The 23,794-nt window shown below is 49.1% G+C and overlaps 2 protein-coding genes across 2 annotated transcripts in view; one reads left to right on the plus strand and one right to left on the minus strand.

Moving 5' to 3' along the window:
• Window positions 1-16,803, minus strand: part of STAG3 (STAG3 cohesin complex component) — a 28,745-nt gene extending 11,942 nt beyond the window's left edge. The window contains exons 1-27 of the mRNA XM_007468901.1: window positions 16,631-16,803; window positions 15,411-15,513; window positions 14,910-15,026; window positions 13,098-13,194; window positions 12,297-12,373; window positions 11,808-12,012; window positions 11,226-11,377; window positions 8,079-8,152; window positions 6,802-6,925; window positions 6,218-6,316; window positions 5,931-6,010; window positions 5,492-5,599; window positions 5,110-5,224; window positions 4,842-4,947; window positions 4,561-4,664; window positions 4,227-4,319; window positions 4,028-4,117; window positions 3,568-3,768; window positions 3,378-3,448; window positions 3,183-3,270; window positions 2,628-2,708; window positions 2,448-2,540; window positions 2,126-2,294; window positions 1,895-2,031; window positions 1,021-1,122; window positions 352-500; window positions 29-94 (exon numbers count right to left, since the gene is read on the minus strand). Of these exons, the coding sequence (XP_007468963.1) occupies window positions 29-94; window positions 352-500; window positions 1,021-1,122; window positions 1,895-2,031; window positions 2,126-2,294; window positions 2,448-2,540; window positions 2,628-2,708; window positions 3,183-3,270; window positions 3,378-3,448; window positions 3,568-3,768; window positions 4,028-4,117; window positions 4,227-4,319; window positions 4,561-4,664; window positions 4,842-4,947; window positions 5,110-5,224; window positions 5,492-5,599; window positions 5,931-6,010; window positions 6,218-6,316; window positions 6,802-6,925; window positions 8,079-8,152; window positions 11,226-11,377; window positions 11,808-12,012; window positions 12,297-12,373; window positions 13,098-13,194; window positions 14,910-15,026; window positions 15,411-15,513; window positions 16,631-16,803 (3,074 nt within the window). The remainder of the gene's footprint in view (window positions 1-28; window positions 95-351; window positions 501-1,020; window positions 1,123-1,894; window positions 2,032-2,125; window positions 2,295-2,447; window positions 2,541-2,627; window positions 2,709-3,182; window positions 3,271-3,377; window positions 3,449-3,567; window positions 3,769-4,027; window positions 4,118-4,226; window positions 4,320-4,560; window positions 4,665-4,841; window positions 4,948-5,109; window positions 5,225-5,491; window positions 5,600-5,930; window positions 6,011-6,217; window positions 6,317-6,801; window positions 6,926-8,078; window positions 8,153-11,225; window positions 11,378-11,807; window positions 12,013-12,296; window positions 12,374-13,097; window positions 13,195-14,909; window positions 15,027-15,410; window positions 15,514-16,630) is intronic.
• Window positions 16,804-18,609: 1,806 nt separating this feature from the next.
• GPC2 (glypican 2) overlaps window positions 18,610-23,794 on the plus strand; it is an 8,382-nt gene continuing 3,197 nt past the window's right edge. Inside the window, exons 1-9 of the mRNA XM_007468862.1 lie at window positions 18,610-18,775; window positions 19,434-19,592; window positions 19,915-20,237; window positions 21,057-21,137; window positions 21,870-22,032; window positions 22,271-22,401; window positions 22,609-22,758; window positions 22,848-22,987; window positions 23,130-23,305. Of these exons, the coding sequence (XP_007468924.1) occupies window positions 18,610-18,775; window positions 19,434-19,592; window positions 19,915-20,237; window positions 21,057-21,137; window positions 21,870-22,032; window positions 22,271-22,401; window positions 22,609-22,758; window positions 22,848-22,987; window positions 23,130-23,305 (1,489 nt within the window). The remainder of the gene's footprint in view (window positions 18,776-19,433; window positions 19,593-19,914; window positions 20,238-21,056; window positions 21,138-21,869; window positions 22,033-22,270; window positions 22,402-22,608; window positions 22,759-22,847; window positions 22,988-23,129; window positions 23,306-23,794) is intronic.

Raw genomic sequence — 23,794 nt, forward strand, 5'->3', positions numbered from 1 at the left:
GAACTCTGAAAGGAGCTCCGGGAATGCCAGATTTGGGGGCTGACTGGAGGAGCCAGCTGCAGGAAGCTCAGACAAGGAGAACCTGATGCCTTCCCTTGGTTGAGCAAAATCATTTTAGGAAGATAGTCCCTTCCCACTTCCCTCCCAGGGCTGAGGCATCCTGTCCAAGGGCTTCTTTCCCTGGACCCAGCCTGTCTCCAAAGGATACCCGCTCACCAACTCTACTGCGACTCCTCAACATGCTTACCCTCCCCCTCTGAGACCTCACTCCCAGCCCTCCCTGTACCCAGCCTCTGGCTCAGCCCTCTTAGAAGATTCAAGTACCTTGCTTTCCAACCAATACTTCCTTACTTGTGTAGCATGACCACAAGGTCACGGTTCTGTAGCTGCTGGGGTCCAAAGCTCAAGGCAAACCTCCTGGCCAGGTCCCTCATCTCGATGAAGGCTGGAAGCTCATTCAGGCCCTGGGGCCCCTGTTCCTGCAGCAGTTCTGTGTATAACTGTGTCCAGGAGACATGGCACATTTGGGAAAGGGAGGAACAAGATAGAAACAAGGAAGTATATAGCATTCCCTTCTCTGCCCAGAAATCCGAAAGGGCTTGGAACACCATCTGCTATTTTTACTCTTTCTTTCCTCCTAGGACACTGACCCTATTCCTGACCCCCTTGCAACAGAGAGAGGCTTCACCCTGCTCTGTAACAATAAAAATGTCTGTAGTAACTGAAGGGGTTGAGAGAGAACAGACTAGAAAAAGAATTAGGAATTCCCTATCACTTTATTGTTGGTGCTCCCATGTCCTAACCGACATGGAGTTTCTATGGGGTTGGGGTAGAAACTGCCCACAGTTAAAAAAAATACTTTTTATGGCTCCATTAACTGTGAAGGTGACTGTCATGTGGAATAAAAGCCAATGTAAATCAGAAACTTGCTGCTCTGAAGGATCTCATGTTCTAGACGGCTGTGGGTGGGCTGCAGGGAGGGCACGTCAGGTCTGAGGCACGGTAGGCAGAAGGGCATACCTGCTTGAGGCTCAGCAGCAGGATTCGGGAACAGTGACTTCGGTCAATCTGCCTTGCTCTAGTTAACGTTTCCTTGATAATGTCACCATAGTCATTGTAGAACTGATGGAAAAGAAGTGGAGAAGATACTGTTTGACCACAGGAAAAAACTATTTGTTTTGTTTCTTTCTTCACAGCCCTAACCGTATCTCTTTCCAAAACAGCCTTAGGTAGGGATATGTGAACCTAAGCATAAAACAACTCATACTAGACCACACCTCTAACCAACAGGTACAAAGCCCCAAAGAAATCAGTTTAGGCAAATAAGGGAAGAAACTCTGCCCTGAGCCCACTTCTTGGAGAAGAAGGATATTAAGCCTGCCAGAGCCCAGTGTCATCCAGCACCGAAGCCTTTGCTATTTGTCTCTCCCGACTAGAACAGAAGCTCCAGGAAGAAGGAACCGTTGACTATTTTGTTCACTGAGGTGTCCTTAGTGCCTGGGATAGTACATACTCAATAAAGAGAAATCAACACAATGGTGGATTGAGGAAATGAGATATATATCTAGGTATCTTGTGAGGACTGAACCCTCTTCCATTCTTATTTCCCTTTCTTACATTACCCCATTCCATAGACTAGATTCACATAAAAAAAAAAAATCTGGACAAGAAGAATAAGATACTTTCCCTCCAATGAATTTCTTCCTCCTAACAGTTTTTTCTCCACTAACTATTTACTACTAAAGTCTCTTTTCTTTGTCCCTTTATTCTAAACTATTGGCCTTCCCCCCTGCTTCTCCTTTTAAGCCTGATACCATCATCTCTCCAACCCTCCTTTCTGTAGTGCTACAGCGTCTGCAGCCATGGCCGTGCTCAGCTTGGCGCCCTGCTGTACCTTGTTGTAGTGTTTGAAAACATCCGAGGCTGCGTCCATCTCCAGCACCCCATAAAGCAACAGCTTGCAGAACCCAGCCAGGAGGCGTCGCCGCTGGTGCAGCTGCTCTATCTGTAAATGATCCTCCTGGGAATGACCTGGTTCACATCAAGTGCAGAATGGAAACATCAGAATCACAGATTCAGACCTCCTGCCCTATATGCTTGAGCCCCAGGTATAGAGCCCCTGTACCACTGCCCAGTCCTCCAGGCTGGATGAAGACGTGGTCCATGAGGAAGCTGGCCAGCTCAGACTGGAGAGTGGCTTCAGGAATAAAGACAAGGGGCCTAAGGAACTCTCGTCCCCCGACAATCATCTGAGGGCCGAAGATGAGCAGCAGATCACTTAATAATACAAAAGCCTGTCACAGAAAAAAAGAATGCTTAAAAAGGACAGAATATTGACCAAGACAGAATTTCCCCTCAGAACGGGGTTTCCTCAGACCACAGGGTCGGGGTCGGGGTCGGGGGGATGACTCACGTCCTGACATACGCTCACTTGAGAAAACGCTCACCTGCTCCTGAATCTGAGGATCCACATCTGAGAGGCAGTTCTGGCAGAGTTCACAGAAGGCCACCATCCTGCCCTTCAAACTCAACAGCTGTTTCTGTGGAGACAATGGCTTCAGCAGGGAGAAATGAAGGAAGACACAGACTCCTCCATTCCCGTTCCCCCTACTCAGACCCATATTTACCTGGGAAGCACCTGATCCAGAAACGTGGGTTAGTGTCCAGAGAATGGAAAAATAGACAAGAGTCAAGGCTGGTAAGATCACCTGTAACAACCAAATGTGACAAAATGAGGGTCAGGAGTAAGGGGCAGGTGGGGAGAGAGAGACAGACAGGCAGATACACACAAAGGAGGGAAAAAAGAAAAAAGCAGACAGAAGAGAGAAAATGAGATTAGGAGAGACCCAATTCCTTTTCCGGTAGAAAAAAACTGATTCTGGAAGTCTTCAGAGGATTCTATCCTGAGTAGGAATGCCACCTCTCCCTAATTTATTTAAAGTCTCCTAGACCCCCTCAATATTATCCTTGACTCCCCAGAAACCAGAGAGAATGGCTGTTTTCAGGTGCTGGAAAGTAGTCACCTTCCAAGATTGGGATGGAAGGAATGACACACATGATCAAGATCTCTCTCTCTCATCTGCTCCACAGCCCTGGGACTCGAACTGCGTGTGTGGTGGCCACTTAGGACACGGCCCTTAAAACTCCTCTCCTGCCTCCATGTCTCCAACTTGTCTACTTGCCTGGTGAGGAACCTCTCCTGTGTCCACAGCCTTCCGGAGGAGTCGGTAGCAGGGCTCATAGAGCTCCCAGCGGGTTAGGTCATGGGCACTTTGGGGAGCAGGGAGAGAAAAACGTTACACTGGAAGAGAATGAGAGGAATCAACCCCACAGACAGTGGTAGAAACAGAAGAGGGAGCAGGAGGGGAGCTGCTCACTTGTAGAAGGCAGAGAGGCGCTTCAGGGTGGCTGCCAGACTGTACACCTCATCCTCATCTAGGAAGGACGACTGAGGAAGAAAGAAGGTCCACAGTGGGATTTTCCCAAGAACTCACAGATCCACACCCCCATCTTGGGGCCTCTCCCACACAAGTCTGGGGTGTCCCATCATGCAGCCCCACTTCCAACCTGCAGCAGTTCTTCAAGCTCCTGCTGGAAGCGGTCAGTCAGCAGATCCACAAGTTGGCTGCGGGCAAAGTCCACCCGGCTGAAGAATGTGAACTCCGGATTACAGAGCAGATAGAGGGCATGAGCACCAGCCTCAAGCACCGCTGGTTCTGCGTGCTTCACCACCACCTCTTGGAGCTGCTGCAGGAGCAGCTCCAGGTGCTGAGAGAGAAAACGGCGGGAGAAGACCGTGCTGTGGGGGGGGCAGGGAGGACAACTCCTCCGGGAGGGTCTAGAGGTGGGGAGGAAAGAAACAGGGTCGAAAGCTTTAAACTTCAAGGATAAGATGCCTCAGAAAGGGAGGGCTTATTGGTTTTTCTAGAATCCAGGTTCTTGAGAAAAACCGGATACTGGCAGTAGAACCTTAGGCCCTAGGACGAAAGTAGCAAAGTATAGGGAATGTGTCCTCCTCTCTCCTCACTTTCTCCAAGCGCCTGGTGCAGTAGATGTTGAGGTCAAAGTAGTTGAGAAGCTGCAGCAGGGGAGCAACCTTTTCTGCATCAGCTGAGAACTGTGGTGATTGAGAGGGAAGCCTACTTATTACCTGCTATACTGCTAATCTGGAGGCCAGTTCCTTCCACCCGCTCATTCCCAGAGGCTGAGCAGTGGGGCCCCTCTACCTTGGCCAGGAGCTGGGGGAGCAGGGGGATGAGGTGCTCAGTCAGCTTCACCTTGTCGTCGGCTTGGATCTTACGTTCTTTGGGGGTTAAGCCCTGGAATTACAATCATTTGGGGGTGGGGGTAAAAGTGTGTGTACATGTATTCCTGTGCCCAACAATTTTATCTTCCCAGGAAGGAAAACTCAGCAGCTCCCTTCAATTTCTTTCTCTGGAAATGGAATTCTTTGAGGGGCAGAGGAAGGATCACCTGAACCTAAGACTTGAGGATTAGGACGGACAATACCTGCCTGGGTTTAATATTGCTAAGCAACCTACCCTGCCCCTCTTGCCATACCTTCCTCCCCGTGACCCGCCCCACAGGCGGGTGACCCTCGGAAGCTTGCCGGACACTGGACACAAGGATTTCTGTCAGTGTGCTCTCCTGTACGTCGCCCAGGTCTGAGGTGGCAGGAGGATGGAAAACAGAATCACAGGGTGGCCACCCTCCATCTCCAAGGACCCCACCGCCCCACCGCCCATGACACCTATGCCTTTCACAAGTCAGGAGAGAAATCTCTCCTGGTTTCCTACTAGGAGATGAGAGGTCCCCTCCCCTGGCTACCAGGTGGCACACACTCTGGTCCTTCTCCAGCAGCAGGCTTGTCAGACTCTCCCAGTCCTTCAGCTGAGGCCCCGCACAGTCCCACAGGCTGTCTACTAAGTATGCAGCGTGGTAATGGAGCTGTGGAAGAAGACAGATGTTAAGTTACTGAAGCCACATGTTATAACTCTAGAAATTGGCTACTAATGAACCACTTCTCTCCTTCTTGCAGTGCCAGCTCCCATCCTTCACTGCCTGAAGGTCTTACGCATGAGAGCCCGACAGCTCCTTTTCATACGTCACCTCACTCTCCACAAAAAAGGACAGCAGAAGGTGGAAGAAAGTCCTCTGGGAGCGTGGACTTCGGCGTCGCTCTCTCTCACCCACCGTTCTTGTCTCACGCTCAGGGCAGAAGAGCCTGGTAGAGGGGACACAGGGAAAGGGCATAGCACAGAAGGAAGTAAGCAGTGCAACAGTTACTATGGAAGGAAGAAACAGTTCAAGGAGAGGATTAAAGAAAAAAGAGGTGCAGAGCTAAGGAAAGCCCCAAGGTGTTGGGAAGGGAAGGAGACACCAAGGGAGACTTTATAGGTATGGGGAGCCCTTAGAAAGAGCACCAGCAGATGATGGAGAGAAAACAACAGATGATGGTGTTAAAGGAACAAACGAAAAGAGGCCCACTCACTTCCAGTACAGAAACTCCCCTACAGCAGAGGCCAGGGCTCTGTTAGAGGCATACACAACAGGGTAGATGCTCTCACAGTCTGCCTCTGTCAGCATCCCTTCCATGTTCCTGCCAGGAGAAACGCAGAACAAGCAGGTGGATATGGATGTCGTCCTCTAGCCTCTAACTAAGGCTAGAAACAAAAAGGGAAAACCAACAAGGATTAACTCACAAAGAACTTCCAAATGGAAGAGTGGAAAACAGAGGGATATGAAGAGTTAGAGAAGATAGGAAATTTGCCCCCTGAAGATCCTGCAACTCGAGAGTGACCTCTGTCTTTCAACCTGTATATAAACAAGAGTCAACCTATGATCCGTGGAGGGATAGGACTCTGGAAGGGCCTGTCTGATGCTGAAAAGGTAAGTCTGAGATGCTTGCCTCTCCACTTCCCAGGACTCACTTAAGGATAAGTGTTAGTAACCTGACGGCCTCCACTGCCACGTCATACTCTCGGTCCATGACCATGGAAACCAACCGGTCCTGTAAAAAGGAGAACATTGCTCAATAGCTCATTATATCCATCCCAAAACACCGCTTTCTTAGAATCTGAGGGATTCCTAAAGACAGGGTGGAGAAGCAGACACTGGGATATCTATGGATATATAAAAGTAATAGACATGGATAAATGAGGTGGGGAAATGGGAACCACAGACAGAGCCAAGCACAGGAGCACTGTCCCGATTTTACCTTAAAGCGGCTGGTAAAGAGCTCCAGGCGTGCAGTCCAGTCTCGGTTGCCGTACAGCCCTTTTAGAGCCTTCAAGCACTTCAGACGGACTTCTCGATGCTACTGAGGAGAAGGGAAATGTGGCTGACTCCTCTTCTACTCACCCCCACTGGGCCTCCATACCTCCCTCTCAGGTTACTCATTCTGGGCCTGGGTGTCCTCTGTATCGAGGACTCTGAGATGTCTCAGAGACAATGAACAGCTGTCTTCTCACTTAAAATCCAAAAGGATCACAGCAGAATTTAGCAATCATGATTAAAAGGATCTTTTGGCTACCACCCTAGCACTTGCATTACCACCCTGTCAACTTTCTCACCTTTCCACAGGCAAAGTCTTTCTCCACTCGACTGTGGTTTTGAGGCATTTAATCTCCTAGATATATCTTTCTCTCTCCTAACTTATCCTACTCTCACAAATACTGGGGGAATTTCGAGGTTCAGTATCTTGATGAGTTGATCACTGACCACTAGTGAAACACCTAAGTGGCAGTACCAGGAAAAGCTGAAGCATCCTAGGGCAGGGAAGAGGACTGACTCAACTCTCACCTTATCATGCAGGGTCCAGCCAATATATTTTAAATAGCTGTCAGTGAGGAAAGAGGTACTGTAGCTTTGCATCCAAGACCCAATCTCCTCAATGCAGATAGCACGGATCTCAGGAAGGACATCCCTAGACACAGAGAGAAACTGACCTTATTACCTTCTCTCCAAACTCACTTTCCATCCCAGCAGATATCTCTTTGTCACAGGAGAATCTATTTTCTTGACTAAACACCAGGTACTAGGCCTTTCATTTCCTCCTCCCAATGTGAATACTTTAAAAAGTGAACACTTTCTTTCTGTAACCAACCTATAAAATAGTTGAACTTATCCTCCATGCCCCTTTTAAAAACCGATTTTGGAATTTAATTTAGCTGTTGCCCAAACTGCGTGTGTGTGTGTGTGTGTGTGTGTGTCTAATTGAGGTACAGTTGACATACAATATAAGTTTCAGGTACAACATAGTGATTCACAATTTTTAAAGGTTATATTCAGTTACTATAAAATATAAGCTATATTCCCTGTGTTGTACAATATATCCACCTGTCTGTTTTGCTTCCACTTCAAGAAAAGATTACATCAGCTAAAGGGTTCTGGAAAGGCAGAGGTTGAAATCTAGGTAAGAGTGAGACACAAATACTGAGGAAGAAGTTCTTTACCCAGTATAAAACTCCCCTGCCGGGCTTCCCCGGTGGCGCAGCGGTTGAGAGTCCGCCTGCCGATGCAGGGGACGCGGGTTTGTGCCCCGGTCTGGGAAGATCCCACATGCCGCGGAGCGGCTGGGCCCGTGAGCCATGGCCGCTGGGCCTGCGCGTCCGGAGCCTGTGCTCCGCAACGGGAGAGGCCACAACAGTGAGAGGCCCACGTACCAAAAAAAAACAGAAAAAAAACTCCCCTGCCTTTAGCACAGTGTAAGGCACAGTGAAGTGGGCTAGAAAAAGGCTTGCGGAGCTGTACACCCTCAGAAAGGCCCTGCCTTTTGGCTCTCTGCTCTTGTCCTCTCAAGGCTCAAGCCCCAGAAAGATGGGGGAGGGGAGGTCTCAGGCAAAGCTGGAGCAGAAGAATACTCAGCAATGCCTTACCCTCTTATGTCTCTCCCAGAAGAGTTTCCACGATCCTTTGTAGGCAGGGATAAACTAAACCTAATTTGGAACATTTGCTGCCCCAGCTGCACTAGCTGTGGGACTAACCAGATAACTCAGGGTTAGGAGGAGACCTTGTCACTTCTACAGTCTCCATAACTGAGGACCAGCCACTTCAATGAGAGGATCCCAGTAACTCACCTGTACCGATGTACAAAGACACCCCTGAAGAGGGCATTCATCATTCCCTCAATCTCCTCTTGATGCTCTTTGAGCTGGAGGACAGGGAGTAACAGGTCAATCTCTCATGTCCCCCAGTAATATAAGGCCATAAAAATATAAGAAAAGCATGACATCCACCTACTTCCTATTAATAAGAGGACACAGTCTGAACATCTGGTATCCTTTGTTCCCTTTTAAACCTTCTAATTTTTTTATATTTTCAGGACATTTGGCTTTATTTCCCACACGTTCATAATACTTCTATCTCCCCAAATCATTTTTTCCCCCACATGAGAAATATACATCTATAGTAAGGTATGAAAATTACAGGCCTCTAACTTTCTATCTCTTTCTATGCATTAGATAACTTGGAAAAGAATATCACCTACTCATCCACTTGTGACAGTGGACAGGCTGGTGAAATCAGGCAGTCAATAGATACATCTAAAATACAAAGTTGATGAGAAGAGTGGAGTTTGCAAACGAAAGTAATTAAACTAATCAGTCAAAAGCAGCGAAAAAGAAAATGTAGCCAATAAGTTATCAGAATAGAAAAAGGTTAAACCTTCTAATTCTGGAAGAAGCCGTATAGTCAGTTAATACCTCAGAGATTTGTGTTTGGAAAAAATAATATCCCTTCTGTGTCTCATTATTTTGACTATCTTTGGCTATTCAGAGGCCCTAGCTGGTAGTTATACATGTTTTTGACTAACAACAATCAGGAAAAAATTTTTAATAAACGCAGTTTGACAAAAGAAGCGCAACAAAAAAAGAGAAGGAAGAGATTGTATCAGTGGTTCTCAACTGGTGGCTCCCAAGGGACATTCAGCAATGTCTGTAGACATTTTTGGTTGTCATAACCTGGGAAGGTACTACTGCCATCTACTGGATGGAGGACAGAGATGCTGCTAAACATCCTGTAATGCCAGGACAGCTCCCTAAATGTCATTGTTGAGAAACCCTAGATTAGATGAATAACAGATAACAAAGAAGCAGAATTACAAGGGAACGTTAAGACAACTGCCCCAACTCTTCAATAAATCAATATACTGGGGGAAAATGCCGGCAGGGGGGAGCAGAGGTTCTGTATAAAAGAGACTTAAGAAACACAACAACCCAATTTAATGCGTAGTCCTTAATTAAATCCTGGTTGGAATTAACCAGATATAAAAGGTATTTTGGGGACAAGTGGAATATTTTAAATATTAATTGGGATTAAAAAATATTAGGGAATCACTGTTAATATTTTTGGATATGAAAACGGTATTAGGATTATGTAGTAACACGTTTTTTAGATGACATACTTAAGTCTTTAGGTTGAAATACCAATATGCCCATAATTTAGTACAAAATAGTAAAAAAAAAAATAGATGAAGCAAATATAGTGAAATATTAGTTAAAACTAAATTTAAATCTAGTTAAATCTAGATTTAAATTAAATAATCTAGTTAAATCTAGATTTAAATTAAATAATCTAGTTAAATCTAGATTTGTATGTGGTGTTCATTCTAACAGTGTTATCTATTTTTCTGAACGTCTGAAAATTTTCATACTTAAAGGAAAAGGGAAGAGAGGGAGGGAAGGAGGAAAAGTGTGTCATCAGTACCAAATTCTATGTGAATCGAAAAGGGATACTGAAAAAAGGTCATTGGCTATAGGGATTAAGAAGTCACTGGTTTGGGCTTCCCTGGTGGCGCACTGGTTGAGAGTCCGCCTGCCGATGCAGGGGGCACAGGTTCGTGCCTCGGTCTGGGAAGAGATCCCACGTGCCGCGGAGCGGCTGGGCCTGTGAGCCATGGCCGTTAAGCCTGCGCGTCCAGAGCCTGTGCTCCGCAACGGGAGAGGCCACAACAGTGAGAGGCCCGCGTACCGCAAAAAAAAAAAAAGAAGTCACTGGTCTGTTGAAAATAACTTGAAAGAAAAAAAATGGGGATAGAAGCTAGGTAGTGAAAGGATTCAGTTGGATATTAAGGAAGTAAGGAAATACTAAAAGGAAGGATAGAAATGGAGTAGCTCATAGAGGAGAATGAAAGAAGATTCAAGGGCTTATATACATTTATAAGTGGAGAGAGGAAAACAGTGGTGAGGGAGAGATTAAAGACAGAAAGCAGAACGATAACTGATGAAGCAAGAGCCCAGAGAAGTCCAAATAATAGGAGTCACCCTAGTGTATATAATTTAAGATTTGACACAGACCCAGTACACATAAGATTTAAGACATACTGACAGTGAAAATAGCAAAAGAGAATCAGGAAAGTATAGATCTTTCTCTAATGATTTAGCATGGAAGATATGTTTGGTGAGAGCTGGAAAACAGTCAACTGGCATAGTTACACGTGATGAGTCCTGCCAGCCTCATGGTGGGGGAGGTCTCAGATACTTAGGGGGAATGAGGGGAAAGTTGGTGTTAGTCTCATGATAGACACAGATGTTTGAAGGTTTAATCAGTGTAAAAGATTTTGTTGGGGTTTATGTCCTCCAGTGGTCTTCTTCAAGTTTAACAGGCAACAAAGCAAGTACCTACTATGTGCCCAGCTAGGCAATTTATTCATCTCATTTAATCTTCACAAAAAGAATTATCCCCTTTTTAAAGGAAAGGAAACTGAAGCTTAGAGATTACATAAGGCCATGGAGCTAGCAGCTAACTGGAACAGAATTTAAATGCAGGAAAGATTGAAAGGCCTGTGTCCTATCCATTCCTTGAAAACTTGGCCTCCCGCATCAGTGGTTGGCCTTCAGTACTCCTGTTGTAACCTGCATACTGCACACTTGACAAGAAAGTCAATGCTTAACCCCCTGCACAAGATGCAGGCACAACATTTAAACACCTGTGATAATGAATTCAGACAATGGAAACTGAGCAAAAGTGGAATTATAGAGAACTCTAAAATTTACCCTAAACTAGAAATGCTGTATTGAGCCCACATCCCAGAAACAAGGTGAGCATGCAATAACCTCTGACCGGAGGAGTCTATTAAGCTATTGCCAGACTCCATCATTCATGATCTCAAAGCTTGCCTGGGGGACTGTGCCTTAGCAGAGAGAAGCTTGGGGACAGATAAGGTAGGCTGCAGCAGCTGTGATGGAAGCCAGGAGAGGAGGGAAGAGGCAGGGAACACTTCTCACCTCTTTGCGTTTCTCCAACAGGCTCTCCAGTCGCTCAGGTGCTCTCTGTCCTGGCCCCTTGTTTCGTTCAGTCTCGTACTGACGTTGATTGTTGTCCTTGTGCAGACTCAGTTGGAAGGCAACTCTTACCAAGGAGGTCATCAGCTTCATGGCTTTGAGTCAGTAAAAAATAAGATAACGAGATCATTACTTAAGTCATAGAGAGGGAGAGTAGGTTCAAAAAAGAAGGAAAAAAAGGGCAGTGAAAAAGAAAAGCTGGAGCAGGGTGACCTTAAAATCCTAAGACTCACTGTCCTGGAGTGGATTTTTTCTCTTCCTAACTCTTTTGGGCTTCCTTTAATGCTTAGCATATTCCCAGTGGTGAGCTATAAGAAACATGTTAAGGCTGGAAACTATCACTGTAATCCACTCCTTTTTACAATTCCACTAATGAGAAACTGGATGGAGGTTTGGGATAAAAGAAGCATGACCCTGAAGTAAAGAGCTAAAATGCAGGTAGGAAAGAAGATCCAGGATTGGAGAACAGAGAAAAGTTCTACCAACCCCCAAGAGAACATTGACAGAATAAAAGTGACTGCATACCAGCCAGGGTGCTAGTGTGACGGAAGGCACGGACTTGGGAGTCTGAGAGGCCAGTGAGCAGAGAGATGAGGTTGTCCATAGGGAAGCCATCATAGAGGAGGCTATACTGGCACCGATAGACCAACGTCCTCACAAATTCACAGAAGCTGCCCTGGAACTTCTTCCAGGATGGGCCTGGAGCTGTCAGAGGATAGTCTCCTGAGTCCTATAAAAGAGGTTATGAAAAGGATGGAAAAGTTACTACCAGGTCTATGAAGTCACAGGGACTGGATGTCAAAACCCAATAGTATAGTAAAAATGTATCTCTTATACCTCATTCTCAACTCTACAGGCCTATTCAGATAACGTGTATAGGTCCCTTTTGCTCCCAAGAGATTAAACTCCTCTTTCTAAAAGCTATCCTATTTCCCAGAATCAGAAAGAGGAGGATAATGGGCCTTGTATTTTGCAAAAAGAGTGGCAAGAGGATCCTGGATTGTCTTCCTCCACCTCATTAAACTGTTCTGTTAGGTGCTGGATGATCTCCGAGTTAGACATCTTCTTGAACATCTCAGGGGTCACAGTGCCTGAGAAATGGAGGAGATGAGGTACTTAGAAGGCAAACAACAGGACACCATGACCATTTAACATATACATTTGAAGATGAGCTAGGAAATATACTGAAAAGAGCTTAGGTGGGGAATCAGAAGACCTGAATCCTAGTCATAAATCTGCTGCCATCTAACTGAGTACCTGCTATAAGGCAACCTCTCTAGAAAACCCAAGGGAATCAAACAGTGGAAAACTATGGTTAAAAAAATATTCCAAACAATCAAAAAACAAAGAAAACTATGCCAGATTCTTGTAATACAATCTGCAGTCTTATAAGACTAAAGTTAGGTCATGGCCTCTGGGGACCTGGGGCCCCACAGCTTCAGTGGAGAAATATGCGATGAAGTGGCTGAGAAATAAGGAATAAGAAAATAAAAGATTATTTCATTTAGAGAAAGGAAGAGTAAAAGTCTGATGGTCCATTTCCAAATTTGTAAACATCATACCACCACAATAGCATGATTATTTATTTTTCTCCAAAGGGTCTTGTCTCCAAACCAATACATTTCCTTACTGGATCTCTTCCCTACTTACCAATCAACAATGTAGTCGGCACTAGTTAAATAAGTGAAATTTTTCTTATGCTTTTCCCTCTCCATTTATTTAGGAAATGCCTAATCCTACACATCTAAAAGGAGGAAAAGTTTTACAATATAGGAGCAAAGGCTGGGGATTAGAAAAGGGTAGGAGTTTCCTCACCTTTACATCCACATGATCGGATGAAAAAGTTAATGAGCTCCAGGAATCCTGCATCCTGGTCTTGCTTGTAGCTATCCAGCCACTCATCTACCAAAGACTAGGAAAACAATGTGGATGATTTCTATTTCTGGCAACATGACAGACTAGAAATTCTGTATAAGCTTTCTAACTGAAGCATCTAAACTTCTGATTAAAATATTAAAACATCTTTTAAAATGTATTGCTAAACCAGAATGAAAGGTAAAATTCCATAAAAGCCAAAAATGAAGTGAAGGTAGCAGTTCTGAGAGATAAGCAAGCTGACTTTTGCTCTGAGGGGTCTCTTAACTACAGACAGAAAGTTAGGAAACTAACTTTCTGTCCAGATGGCTGCATGGAATGTAGAGCATAGGAGATAGAGCCTAAGGGGCTTCCAAAAACAGTAGTCCAAAAGGAGGCTCCTGCAAAGAGTCACACCCTCATGAAAGCAAGAATGAGAAATAAACCTATAGGTAAGATGGGGACAGCAAGAAAACTAGCTTGTTATGACCTTAGTGTGGGATAGAGGGAAAAATGAATTGTCCCTTGAGAACTCAAAACCATAAGCCAGTTCCCATATCTGGATTTGCAGTCCAGATCCACATTACCTCTACAGTCAAAATAACCTCAATCAGATAATTTAATTGAAAGTGACTCCGGGGGCTTCCCTGGTGGTGCAGTGGTTGAGAGCCCGCCTGCCGATGCAGGGGACACGGGTTTGTGCCCCGGTCGGCGAAGATCCCACATGCCGCGGAGCGGCTGGGCCCGTGAGCCATGGCCGCTGAGCCTGCGCGTCCGGAGCCTGTGCTCCGCAACGGGAGAGGCTACAACAGTGAGAGGCCCGCGTACCGCAAAGAAAAAAAAGAAAAGTGACTCTGGAGCGTTCTCACTCAACCACCAGAAGCAAACGTAGGTTTCCTCTCTTAACAACCCATCTTCAACCCAGGCCCCAAAGAATTCCAACACACAGAAACCAGTAACAAAAACAGAAAAACTCCGTATGTCTGAAAATTTTTAGTTTTTCTAAAAACTATGAAAATCCACACTATACATCACTAAGGGTCAATCTCAAACAACTGAAATAATTTAAGTCATAGAAAACTAAAGAACGACTCATTCACTTAAATTAAGGAAAACACATTCATTGGTGATAAAATTATAATGAAAGACAAGGGAATGGTTAACAGAAAATTCATTCTAGTAGTTATCTCTGGGTGGTGAGGGAACTCGGGGAGTAAGGTGGAGGGAAGATACACAAGGGTCTCTACAGCACCATTAAGGTTTCATTTCTTGAGCTGGGGCTAGAGGCCGGGGTGATCACTGAAAAAAAAAATTTTAAGCACATATATGCCTTACATGTTTTTAGATGGTAATTACAATAAAATTATTGAAAAAGAAATGTAAGGAGAGAAAAAAGATATGTGGGGAGGGAAAAAAAATTAGGTATAACTGTAGAAGTGGAGCTAAAAAGTGACAAGGGTGAACAAGTTGCCACCCAAATCCCAGCTTCTTCTCTACATTATCCAATGCCTTTCCTTGTCTCCTCCATCAATCAATCAAGGCAAAATCTATTCTGTTCTGTGATACTATTAGGAAAGGAACATTCCCTCTCATGTAAGATCCCCCTTACATCAATCCCTCCAAGGATCCACCCTGTGGTCTTATCTGCCTTTCCTGATACAGGTTCACTAAAATGCCTACATTAAATTAAGTTTGTAGGCACTTGTACTTATCTTTCCACCCAGGAAGGGGTAAGATGGTATCAAGAAACAGAGGTGAGACACTCTGTTTTACCTGCATGTCACTTTTGGCAGCTTTCACAGCATCAAAGAGATCACTGGCTGGTGGCTCTGACTCTTTCTGACCATGAGCACGTACCATTTGGGACCCCTTCTTTGGACGTTTTGCCACCTAGTAAGCATAAAGAGATCACGAATATCTTTAAAAAGTGAAAGTGACACTAATGCTCGGTCTCATCACACAGGTAGGCTTAAGCTGCCAATTCCACAGCAGAGTTTGAGTTACTGACTCAGATTAGAAATAACTGATTTTTATATTGTAAACTTTATTATTTCTAGCCTCTTGTCCTTTTAAAAGTCCCTAAGCCCCATTCCTGTTCCTCTATACCCTAATACCCTCTTCTCTTATTCTTTGCTCTTCAAAATCTGCCTTCTACTTCTGTCCCTTAACACTTTTTAAGCCTTGTCTTTTCATCAAGCATATCAGCTGACCTCTTCTAGGTTTTCTTTTGCTGCTTCCCAGACCAGGTTCAAAAACAAAACAAAACTGACTCACTGGGGTTGTTTTGAGTGGTCGTTTTGCTGCTCTCTTCTTTACATTTCGTCTCAAGTTGTCCTCGAAGTCACTGCCTTCACCAGCTGACAAAGATTCACTATCCCTGTGAGGGAGTGTGGTTCTGCTTAGATACAACACCCTAGTCCCTATATATAAAATGGTAAGTGAATTGTAGTTTCTTTTTGTCTCTAACTTTACACCCCTCTCCATGAGAAAAATATATTCAGATTTTAAGAAGAGATGAGCTTACTGTTGCCAGGAAGTAGGGACAATGTCTTAAGGGAAAACTTTCACTTGAATAAAGCATTGGAGATGAAGAATGAAGAACTGAAGTAGGTAAAGGACAACCCTTTCTTAATATCCTCTCTGAATAAGAGAATCAAAAGATAGTCACATAAAAAAAAGATATTCACATAAGCAGTGAGGGGATCACTGCTGAGTAGAGAAAAATGGCTCAAGAAGTCATGTATTACTAATACACAAACCAGAGATTAATATGTGCCTGGTGTTAAATTTCACCCCTTGAAAACAAATTCACGTCTTGTTGATTAGGGTTAAATTTACAAAATAGATATAACCTGGTGCCAAACAGCTGCACTGACAAATAGAAATGATTCAGAAGAGACCAATTAAAATTACCATGGGATATTCTTATAACTGAAGTATAACCTTTAAAAATTGTGAATCATTATGTGGTACACCTGAAACTTATATAATATTGTATACTGCAATAAAAAAAATTACCAGGGGATAAATCAGACCTTGACTGATTTTTTCCTGGAAAGATTTTTTTAAAACCCAAGACATACTCATACAATCTTCACAGAATAAGCTTATAAATGCTAACAGCTAAGGACCTGTTTATAAAACCCCAAACAAAAGAACTACAGGACACCAACTAAAAGTATACACTAGTTTTCAGGCACCAAATAAAGAACTCTTTTCCCTTTCCCCCATCTGTGGGCCCCCACCGGAGGCTGTCCGTGAACACACAAAAGTGTTCAAGAAAGGTTCAGACAAGTTAGATGATGGATTCAGAACAGGATGGATTATTCTTGACGCCTCCAACACGCAGGACAGCCGAAACCCAGCCTGTTCTGAACCAGTATAGCATCTCCTGGCTTTTCATAGTCACACACGTGTTGCCACTTTATCCGTCTGTTAAATGAAAACGGGAAAAGCTGCGGACAACGCAACGATGTCTCACCAGCCCCACTCACCCCTCCGATGTCTGGTCCGAGTCCCTGTCATCGCAGGGCACAGCGACAGACGAACTAGAAGACGCAGACATGCTCCTCGGCCCGGTCCCCACAGCTCTGTGCAGCGGGGAGGACCCGCTGCTCGGGGAGGAGCAGCTATGGGACTGGGAGGACGACGACCGCAGGGTGGCCATGGTGGTCCAACTGCGGGAGAGAGAGAGAAGGGGGAAGGCTTCCTGTCCCACCACGTCTCCATCCGCAGCCCCGACGACCGCCCTTGTTTCCAACGACGACCGCCCTTGTTTCTAAGGGAACAGCTTTGGAACTCGGGGAGTGGGGGACCCACAAAAAAATAAGACGGAGAACACACTGTAGATCAATTACAGGTCAAATTAAAAAAGAAGAGCAGCACAGCTTCTATGGTTTCTCCTGGGATAAACCATAATAGAAAAGAATATTTTAAAAAACGTATGTGTGTGTATAACTGAGTCACTCTGCTGTACAGCAGAGACTAGCACAACACTGTAAATCATCTATTACTTCAACTGAAAAAAAAAAAAAGACGGAGACAGTCCCGACCTGAGGCATCAGGGCGTTAAAGACACCACGGCCCCAACGCCGACCTCCGGTTTGGGGTCACTCCCCAAGCACCGAGGAAGGCACACACCAGGGCAGCTTAAAACACACCCCTCTCCCCAGGATTCGGAGTCAACTGCCAGTGAAAGGAAACCAGCTCACAGGGTGCAAACGAGAAACAAGAACCGCCCCCCAAAGCCCCCCCACGGAAGAACCTAGACTTCTATTTCTAAAAGGCTAGAACAGGACTCCTCAAGGACCCGACTGCGACGCGCTTAACGATTTGGGGCTAGAAGCGCCTTCAGAACCAGGTCGGAAACGCTGAAGGAGTCACGGAAAGCCCGCGTTCTCCGTTTTTCCAGAAGAGGGGATCTCTACTCAACGCTGGGCTACGCTATTTGGGCGGAGGAGCCATCTAACCGCTCAGGAGAGCGACTGTCAGCCTTTGGGTCTGGGATTCCTGGCCACTGTGGAAGAGGGTATGGAAAAGGGAGAGTCCTCTCTCAGGGCCCGAGTGTGGGGGAGGGCGACCGCCTGGGTCAAAGAGGAGCCTCACTGTCTGAACCCGGAACAGCGACTTCTGGCCGAGCAGCGTTGAGGAAAAGTCACCACCGCTGGTCCCTCGGGTCTCTGTGGTCACCCTCCCCCACCAGCCCCACAGTCCGGCACGGGCGCCCGCCGCTTCCCTTCTGGTGGCAGAAGAATCCAGAAAAACGCGGGAAGGCGCGGGGCGTGCAGTGCGCAGGCGCGAGCCCAACGGCTCGTCTCAGGGCGGGCAAATTGCCGCGAAGCTTGGGTGTGTGCGAGCTCGTGCTCACCACGTTCCAGTCACGGCGCTCCGGCAGCCTCGTGCGGCCACGAGCTCTCCAGCGTGCCGCCGTGTCACGTGGGCTCCAGCGCGCTGGCCACCTGCTTTAACTCGGCTCCTCCCCGCCCCCCCCCCGCCCCGCCCCGGGAACAGCTAAAGCCAGGGTCACACTGCACTAGTAAGAGCTCCTTTAATCTGGCTTCTGAACTGCCACAGGCTGGGTTCCACCCAGGCCCCGCCTTGCGAACCAAATAGCCACGCCTCCGAGGAAGGCCACGCCCTTCCCCCAGTCTCCTTAGTCCTGCCGAGTCCCGCCCCACTGCCGAGCTTCCCCAGTACATTGGCTTAATTTCTCCCTTGACCCGCCCCTGAGGCCGGCTCCTTACCATCATTGGCCGGGCCCCGCCCCGGGCCCCGCCTCCTGTCCGGCTCCCGCTCCCATTGTCTCGGCAGATGCCGCCTAGTCCAGCGATCGTGCTCCGTGTTCAGTTTTCGGAGGTCGCGCTCTTTCTCTGGCCGGCGGGGCGATCCCGCGGCAGAGAACCGGCTTCCTGAGTTCGGGCGGCTCTTCTTTCCTCATTAGGACCCACTTTGCCGTCCCAAGGTGGCAGCAGCTATGTACGCGCTGCGATCTTTTCTGCTTCTGTTGTTGCCTCTGTGTCCCTGTCCTGGTCCTGGACCCGGTATCGAGGCAAAGGTCACCCGGAGTTGCACTGAGACCCGGCAGATCCTGGGGGCCCGGGGATATAGCTTAAGCCTACTCCCTCCCGCCCTGATCTCAGGTGAGGAGAAAAAGGAAGACTAGAGAATTGGGGGCGAGGGAGGGGGCGGGGGCCGGTCCCCCCATCTCACAATAACTCTCTTCCCTTTCAGAGTGGCCGTTATAATAATCTTTTCGTCTCATAGTAATAATGTCTCTTCTCCTCCGGAACTTCTTTACCAGGATCACAAGAACACTCCTGTTCAGATAATAGCTCTCTACTCCACCCCCACCCCAGGAATCCCTTTCTAGTAATTAGCACCCGCCTCTGTGTTTCTTTATTCACAGCCCAATTTGTTCCCCTCGCTATTTCCATGAGCCCCTTCTATGACAATACTTTCTTTCTTACCAGGTAATCCCACCCCTCCAAACCCCATTCTTCCCATTGAAGCCATCCTGTAAGTCCTTAGAGGTCTGGGGTGTGCGATGTTAGGCAGGCTACCTAGGACCCTCTGATCACTAAATCGGCCCATCTTTATTTGATCCTATGGCTAGTGCCAGTGGACTTGGAATGGGTGAGGGGACAATAAGAAGGGGGTAGAGCCAGGTGGGAATGAGGTGGCAGACAATAGAAAAGAAACCAGACAGTTCGAAGAGAAAGGATGGCCCCCAGAGATCAGCAGAAGGAAGGAGTTTCACGACACGACTTCCCACCATTCCTTCGTGTCTCCTCTGTCCAGGTGAGCACCTCCGGATCTGTCCCCAGGAGTACACTTGCTGTTCCAGTGAGATAGAGCAGAAGCTGACCTGGGAGACTGAGGCCACCTTCCGAGGCCTGGTGGAAGAGAGCGGCTCCTTCTTGGTTCACACACTGGCTGCCCGGCACAGAAGATTTGATGGTGAGGACCTGGCGTCCCCAAACCTGGTCTCGCCCCTCCTCTCTGTGCTCATGACCCGAGCAAGCATCCCGTCCCTGCTCCTGACTCTATCCCTAAGGCACTCCGGCCCTGGCTTAGCCCCCGCATCCCCACCCTAGGCTCTCTCAAGGTCCTGCCCTCCACCCCCAGCCCCAATTTGCCCAGACCTCTAAGAGTTGCTTAATTTCTGACTCACTTTTCTTTTCTCTCCCCATGCCCATCTCTTCCTGCCTCTGCCCTTTCACTTTCCCATCCTTCTCTGGCCTTACCCCACCTCACACCCCTTTCTCTGCACTTGCCACAGAGGTTTTTCGGGAGATGCTCTCATCAGCCGAGCACTCCCTGTCCCTGCTCTTCCACCGCTCCTTCGGCCGCCTGTATGCCCAGCACACCCCCTTGTTCAGTGGCCTGTTCTCTCGGCTACGGGACTACTATGAGAGGTCCGGTGAGGGGTTAGATGATGCCTTGGTGGATTTCTGGGCTCAGCTCCTGGAGAAAATGTTCCCCCTGCTGCACCCACAGTACATCTTCTCCCCTGACTACCTGTTCTGCCTCACGCGCCTGGCCTCTTCTGCTGATGACTCTCTGAAGCCTTTTGGGGACTCACCCCGCCGCTTCCGCCTGCAGGTGAGGGGCCTCAAGGCCTGAGTTTCAGCCACCTTTGACCTAGTGACCTCTGAAGTATGTACTACTCACCTCCAGCCCAATGACCCCCTTTCCATGCCCCAGTCACCCCTGACCTGGTGATCCCTCTGTCCTGCATGGCAGCCATGTCTGACCTGGTGACCCCTATCTTGAGCCCCAGTCACCTCTGCCTGACCCAGTGCTCCTTGGTCTCCTTTAATTGGATGGCCCCCCTTTCTGTGTCCTAGTTTACACAAGTTGCTGACCCACTCACCTGCTCTTGCCTCCCCCCACCCCACCTTTCTGCCAACTCCTCCCTAATCCCAATACCTTGGCTTCCTCTGGTTCAACTGTGAATTAGACACTTAATATTAAGAAAGATTTTCATTTATAGTCTCTCATTTAATTATCATCGTAACTCTAGGAGGTAGATATTAGCATTCCTATTTTACAGATGAGGAAACTGAACTTCCCAGAGGTTAAGGTCCCACAGCCAATAAGTGGTAGAGCTATGTTTCACACCCAGGTCTCCTGGCTTCGGGTTCAGTGTTTGTTCTGATACAAGCCCCTCTATCTCCAAGCCCTGTAAAATGTAATCCCTCCACCTCTTCCCAAGCCCAGTTCCCCTGGGTCCTTCTAGACTGTGATTCCTTTGATCCTCTTGAATCTGCCTCCCGGGACCACCTGACACTCCTAACCACCCCAAGATAACCCTACAAACCTCACGCCCCTGCTCATCCCCTTGGTGCAGTCTCTTGGTCCCAGTGTTGACTGACCCTCAACAGTCCTGTGGTTTTTCTCACCTTCTTTCCCCTCCCCCAGATAACCCGGGCCCTGGTGGCTGCCCGGGCCTTTATCCAGGGCCTGGAGACCGGAAGAGATGTGGTCAGCGAAACGCTTAAGGTTAGAGGGAGCCTGAGTATGGGCAGGGCCCAGGGAGGGAGACAAGAAGCAGGAGAGGTCCCATGAAGAAGAGTCCGTGCCAGCTGGCAGGAGAGGCCTGGGGCCTTCCCATATCAGCCTTGAAGCCCTGGCATCCCAGGGTAAATCAGGAAGGCTGGAGTCTCCCTTGTGTCATGACCCATGATCTCCCCCCACTTCTGACCCTCTGATGACTCTTACCCCCTGCCAGCCTCTACGGGCCTGCTCATCTCCATAGTATCTCTGAGATTGGAGTACTGGCCCTCCTGGTTTTCTCCAGGACCACTCAGTGGCTCCCTCTTACCTGCTACTGGAGGCCAGGTTCCTGGCCTGGCCTTCAAGGCCCTCTCTCTACTGCTCATTCTCTCCCTGACCTCCCAGCCTTACTTCCTGCATCCTCCTCCTCCTCTCTCCCCAACCATGATGGGCTCACTCTTGTCCTTGAACCTTTTCTCAGATCCCTCACTGCCCCATCTCTCCCAAGAAGCAGCATCTGCAACCTGGTCCCTAGGAGCCTCCCTCCTCTGATCTGTGGCAGTCCTGGGGTCACTCCTGCTGCCACATGGGGTCATCAGTCCTAGATGTTCACATCCAGCTCTACACTGAGAGCCTGGGAAAGGTGGGGTGGGGTATTTGACTTCTCTCTGTGCCCAGCACCAGGCTTGGCTGAGGGCAGCCAACCGTGGATGACACAGGCCTGCTCTCTGCTCCCAGATGCCGCTGTCCGAAGGCTGCAAGCGGGCTGTGATGCGTCTGACAGGCTGCCCCCTTTGTCGGGGGGTCCCCTCGCTGCCACCCTGCCGGGGCTTCTGCCTCAACGTGGCCCACGGCTGTATCAGCAGCCAGGGACTGGATCCTGACTGGGGGGCCTATCTTGGTGAGGGGATTCAGGAAAGCCTGGGAGGGCTGTCTGTGTGGGGGTGGACAGGGTGGACCAGGGAGGGAGTGTTAAGCGGTACTGAGGGGAGAGGATGAGGAGCGGCTCTTCTCACGTCAGTTTCCCCCATCTAAGACCTGCTGCTTCCCTCCAAGGCCAGGGTCAGGATTTGCGGGAACATCCTACTTCAGTGAGTATCTCCCTGTACGTCCCCTCATTTCACCCTTTCTCTTTCAAGATGGTCTCCTGTTCCTGGCCGAGAAGATCCAGGGCCCCTTTTCCTTTGAGCTAGCAGCACAGTCCATCGGGGTGAAGATCGCGGAGGGTTTGATGCATCTGCAGGAAAACAGCGTGGGGCTGTCAGCCCAGGTCCAGGGGCCACAAGAGTGGGAGTTGGCGGGAGGACCGGAGAGAGAAGGGTGGAGGGGGAGGCCCCGGGCTGGGGGTACAGTGCGGGGCGTCAGGGAGACACTGTAGGGCCTCTGGATAAACTGGAGTGTTGGGGGCGATTGGAGTATTGGAGTGTGGTTTTTACCGCGGGACGACTGTCTGTGGGGTCTCTTCCCGGTGCCGCAGGTGTTCCAGGAATGCGGGAGCCCCCAACCGGCGCCGGCCCGCGCCCGCCGTGCCCCAGCCCCCCGGGAGGAGGTGGGCCGGCTCTGGTCGGCGGCGGCGGCGGAGGAGGAGCGGCCCACGACGGCTGCGGGCGCCAGCCTGCCCCGGCTGGTGAGTGGCGGGCGGCAGGCGGTGGCGCAGGCGCGGCGGTGGGCGGGGGGCGCGCGCTCCAGTTCCTCCCGGGCTCTCTTTGCGTCCAGGTGTGGGAGCTCCGCGAGCGGCTGGGCCGGGTGAGGGGCTTCTGGGCCGGGCTGCCCCTGACAGTGTGCGGGGACCCCCGCGTGGCTGCGGACCTCTCCCAGGAGGCGGCGCCCTGCTGGACCGGAGCTGGGCGGGGCCGGTGAGAGCCGGGTGGGCGGCGGCGGCGGCGGCGGGCGGGCGAGGCGGACTCCGTGGGCGGGGCGGGGCGGGGCGGGGGGGGGCGGGAAGCCGGGCTCGGTGCCCGGGCGGGGCGGGAGCCTCCGGGGCTTCTCTACTCGCAGGTACTTGTCGCCCGTGGTCGGGGGTCCCCAGGCCGGGCAGATCGACAACCCAGAGCTGGATGCGGAAGCCTCGAGCCCCGACCTCCAGACGCGGAGGCGGCGGCTGCAGCTCCGGGCGGCCACGACCAGGATGAAGGCGGCCGCCCTGGGACGCGACCTGGAGCTGGAGGACTGGGGTGAGGCCCCGGGCTGCCGCGAGGGCCTCGCTCCGCCCGGCTTTCCGCGATTGGACCCGGGCCAACCCGCAGCCCCACCCCCTGCTTTCTGTAGTCCCTCCCCTGGCGTCTCTCCGTTACCATCCATTCATTGACTTACACGTTTTACACGCACGTATTGAGCGCTTTACTCAAAAGTAGGGGGTAGAGCACCAATGACAGGGTCTCTATCCTTGAGTTCATGGTTCCCTGGGGGAGACACCAAAACACTCTTACAGAACGGTGGGAAGCTCCTAAGAGTGGGCAGTCCCGGGAGGTGGGGAAGTGGGGTGCGGGCGCCATGGTGCTGGCTCCCCAAAGTAGAATTTGCCAGGGAAACAAGGCACTGACATCCATTTTTTTCCTCTCTCCCACTGTCTGTCTCTGTCTCTCTTTGTCTCTCCCCCCCTTCCCGTCTTCTCGCTGCTTCTGTGTACGTCTGTTTTCTCTTTCCCTGTTTATCCTCTCTCT

Source organism: Lipotes vexillifer, unplaced genomic scaffold, assembly GCF_000442215.2.
Source record: "Lipotes vexillifer unplaced genomic scaffold, Lipotes_vexillifer_v1.1 scaffold12, whole genome shotgun sequence".
Lineage (NCBI taxonomy): Eukaryota > Metazoa > Chordata > Mammalia > Artiodactyla > Lipotidae > Lipotes > Lipotes vexillifer.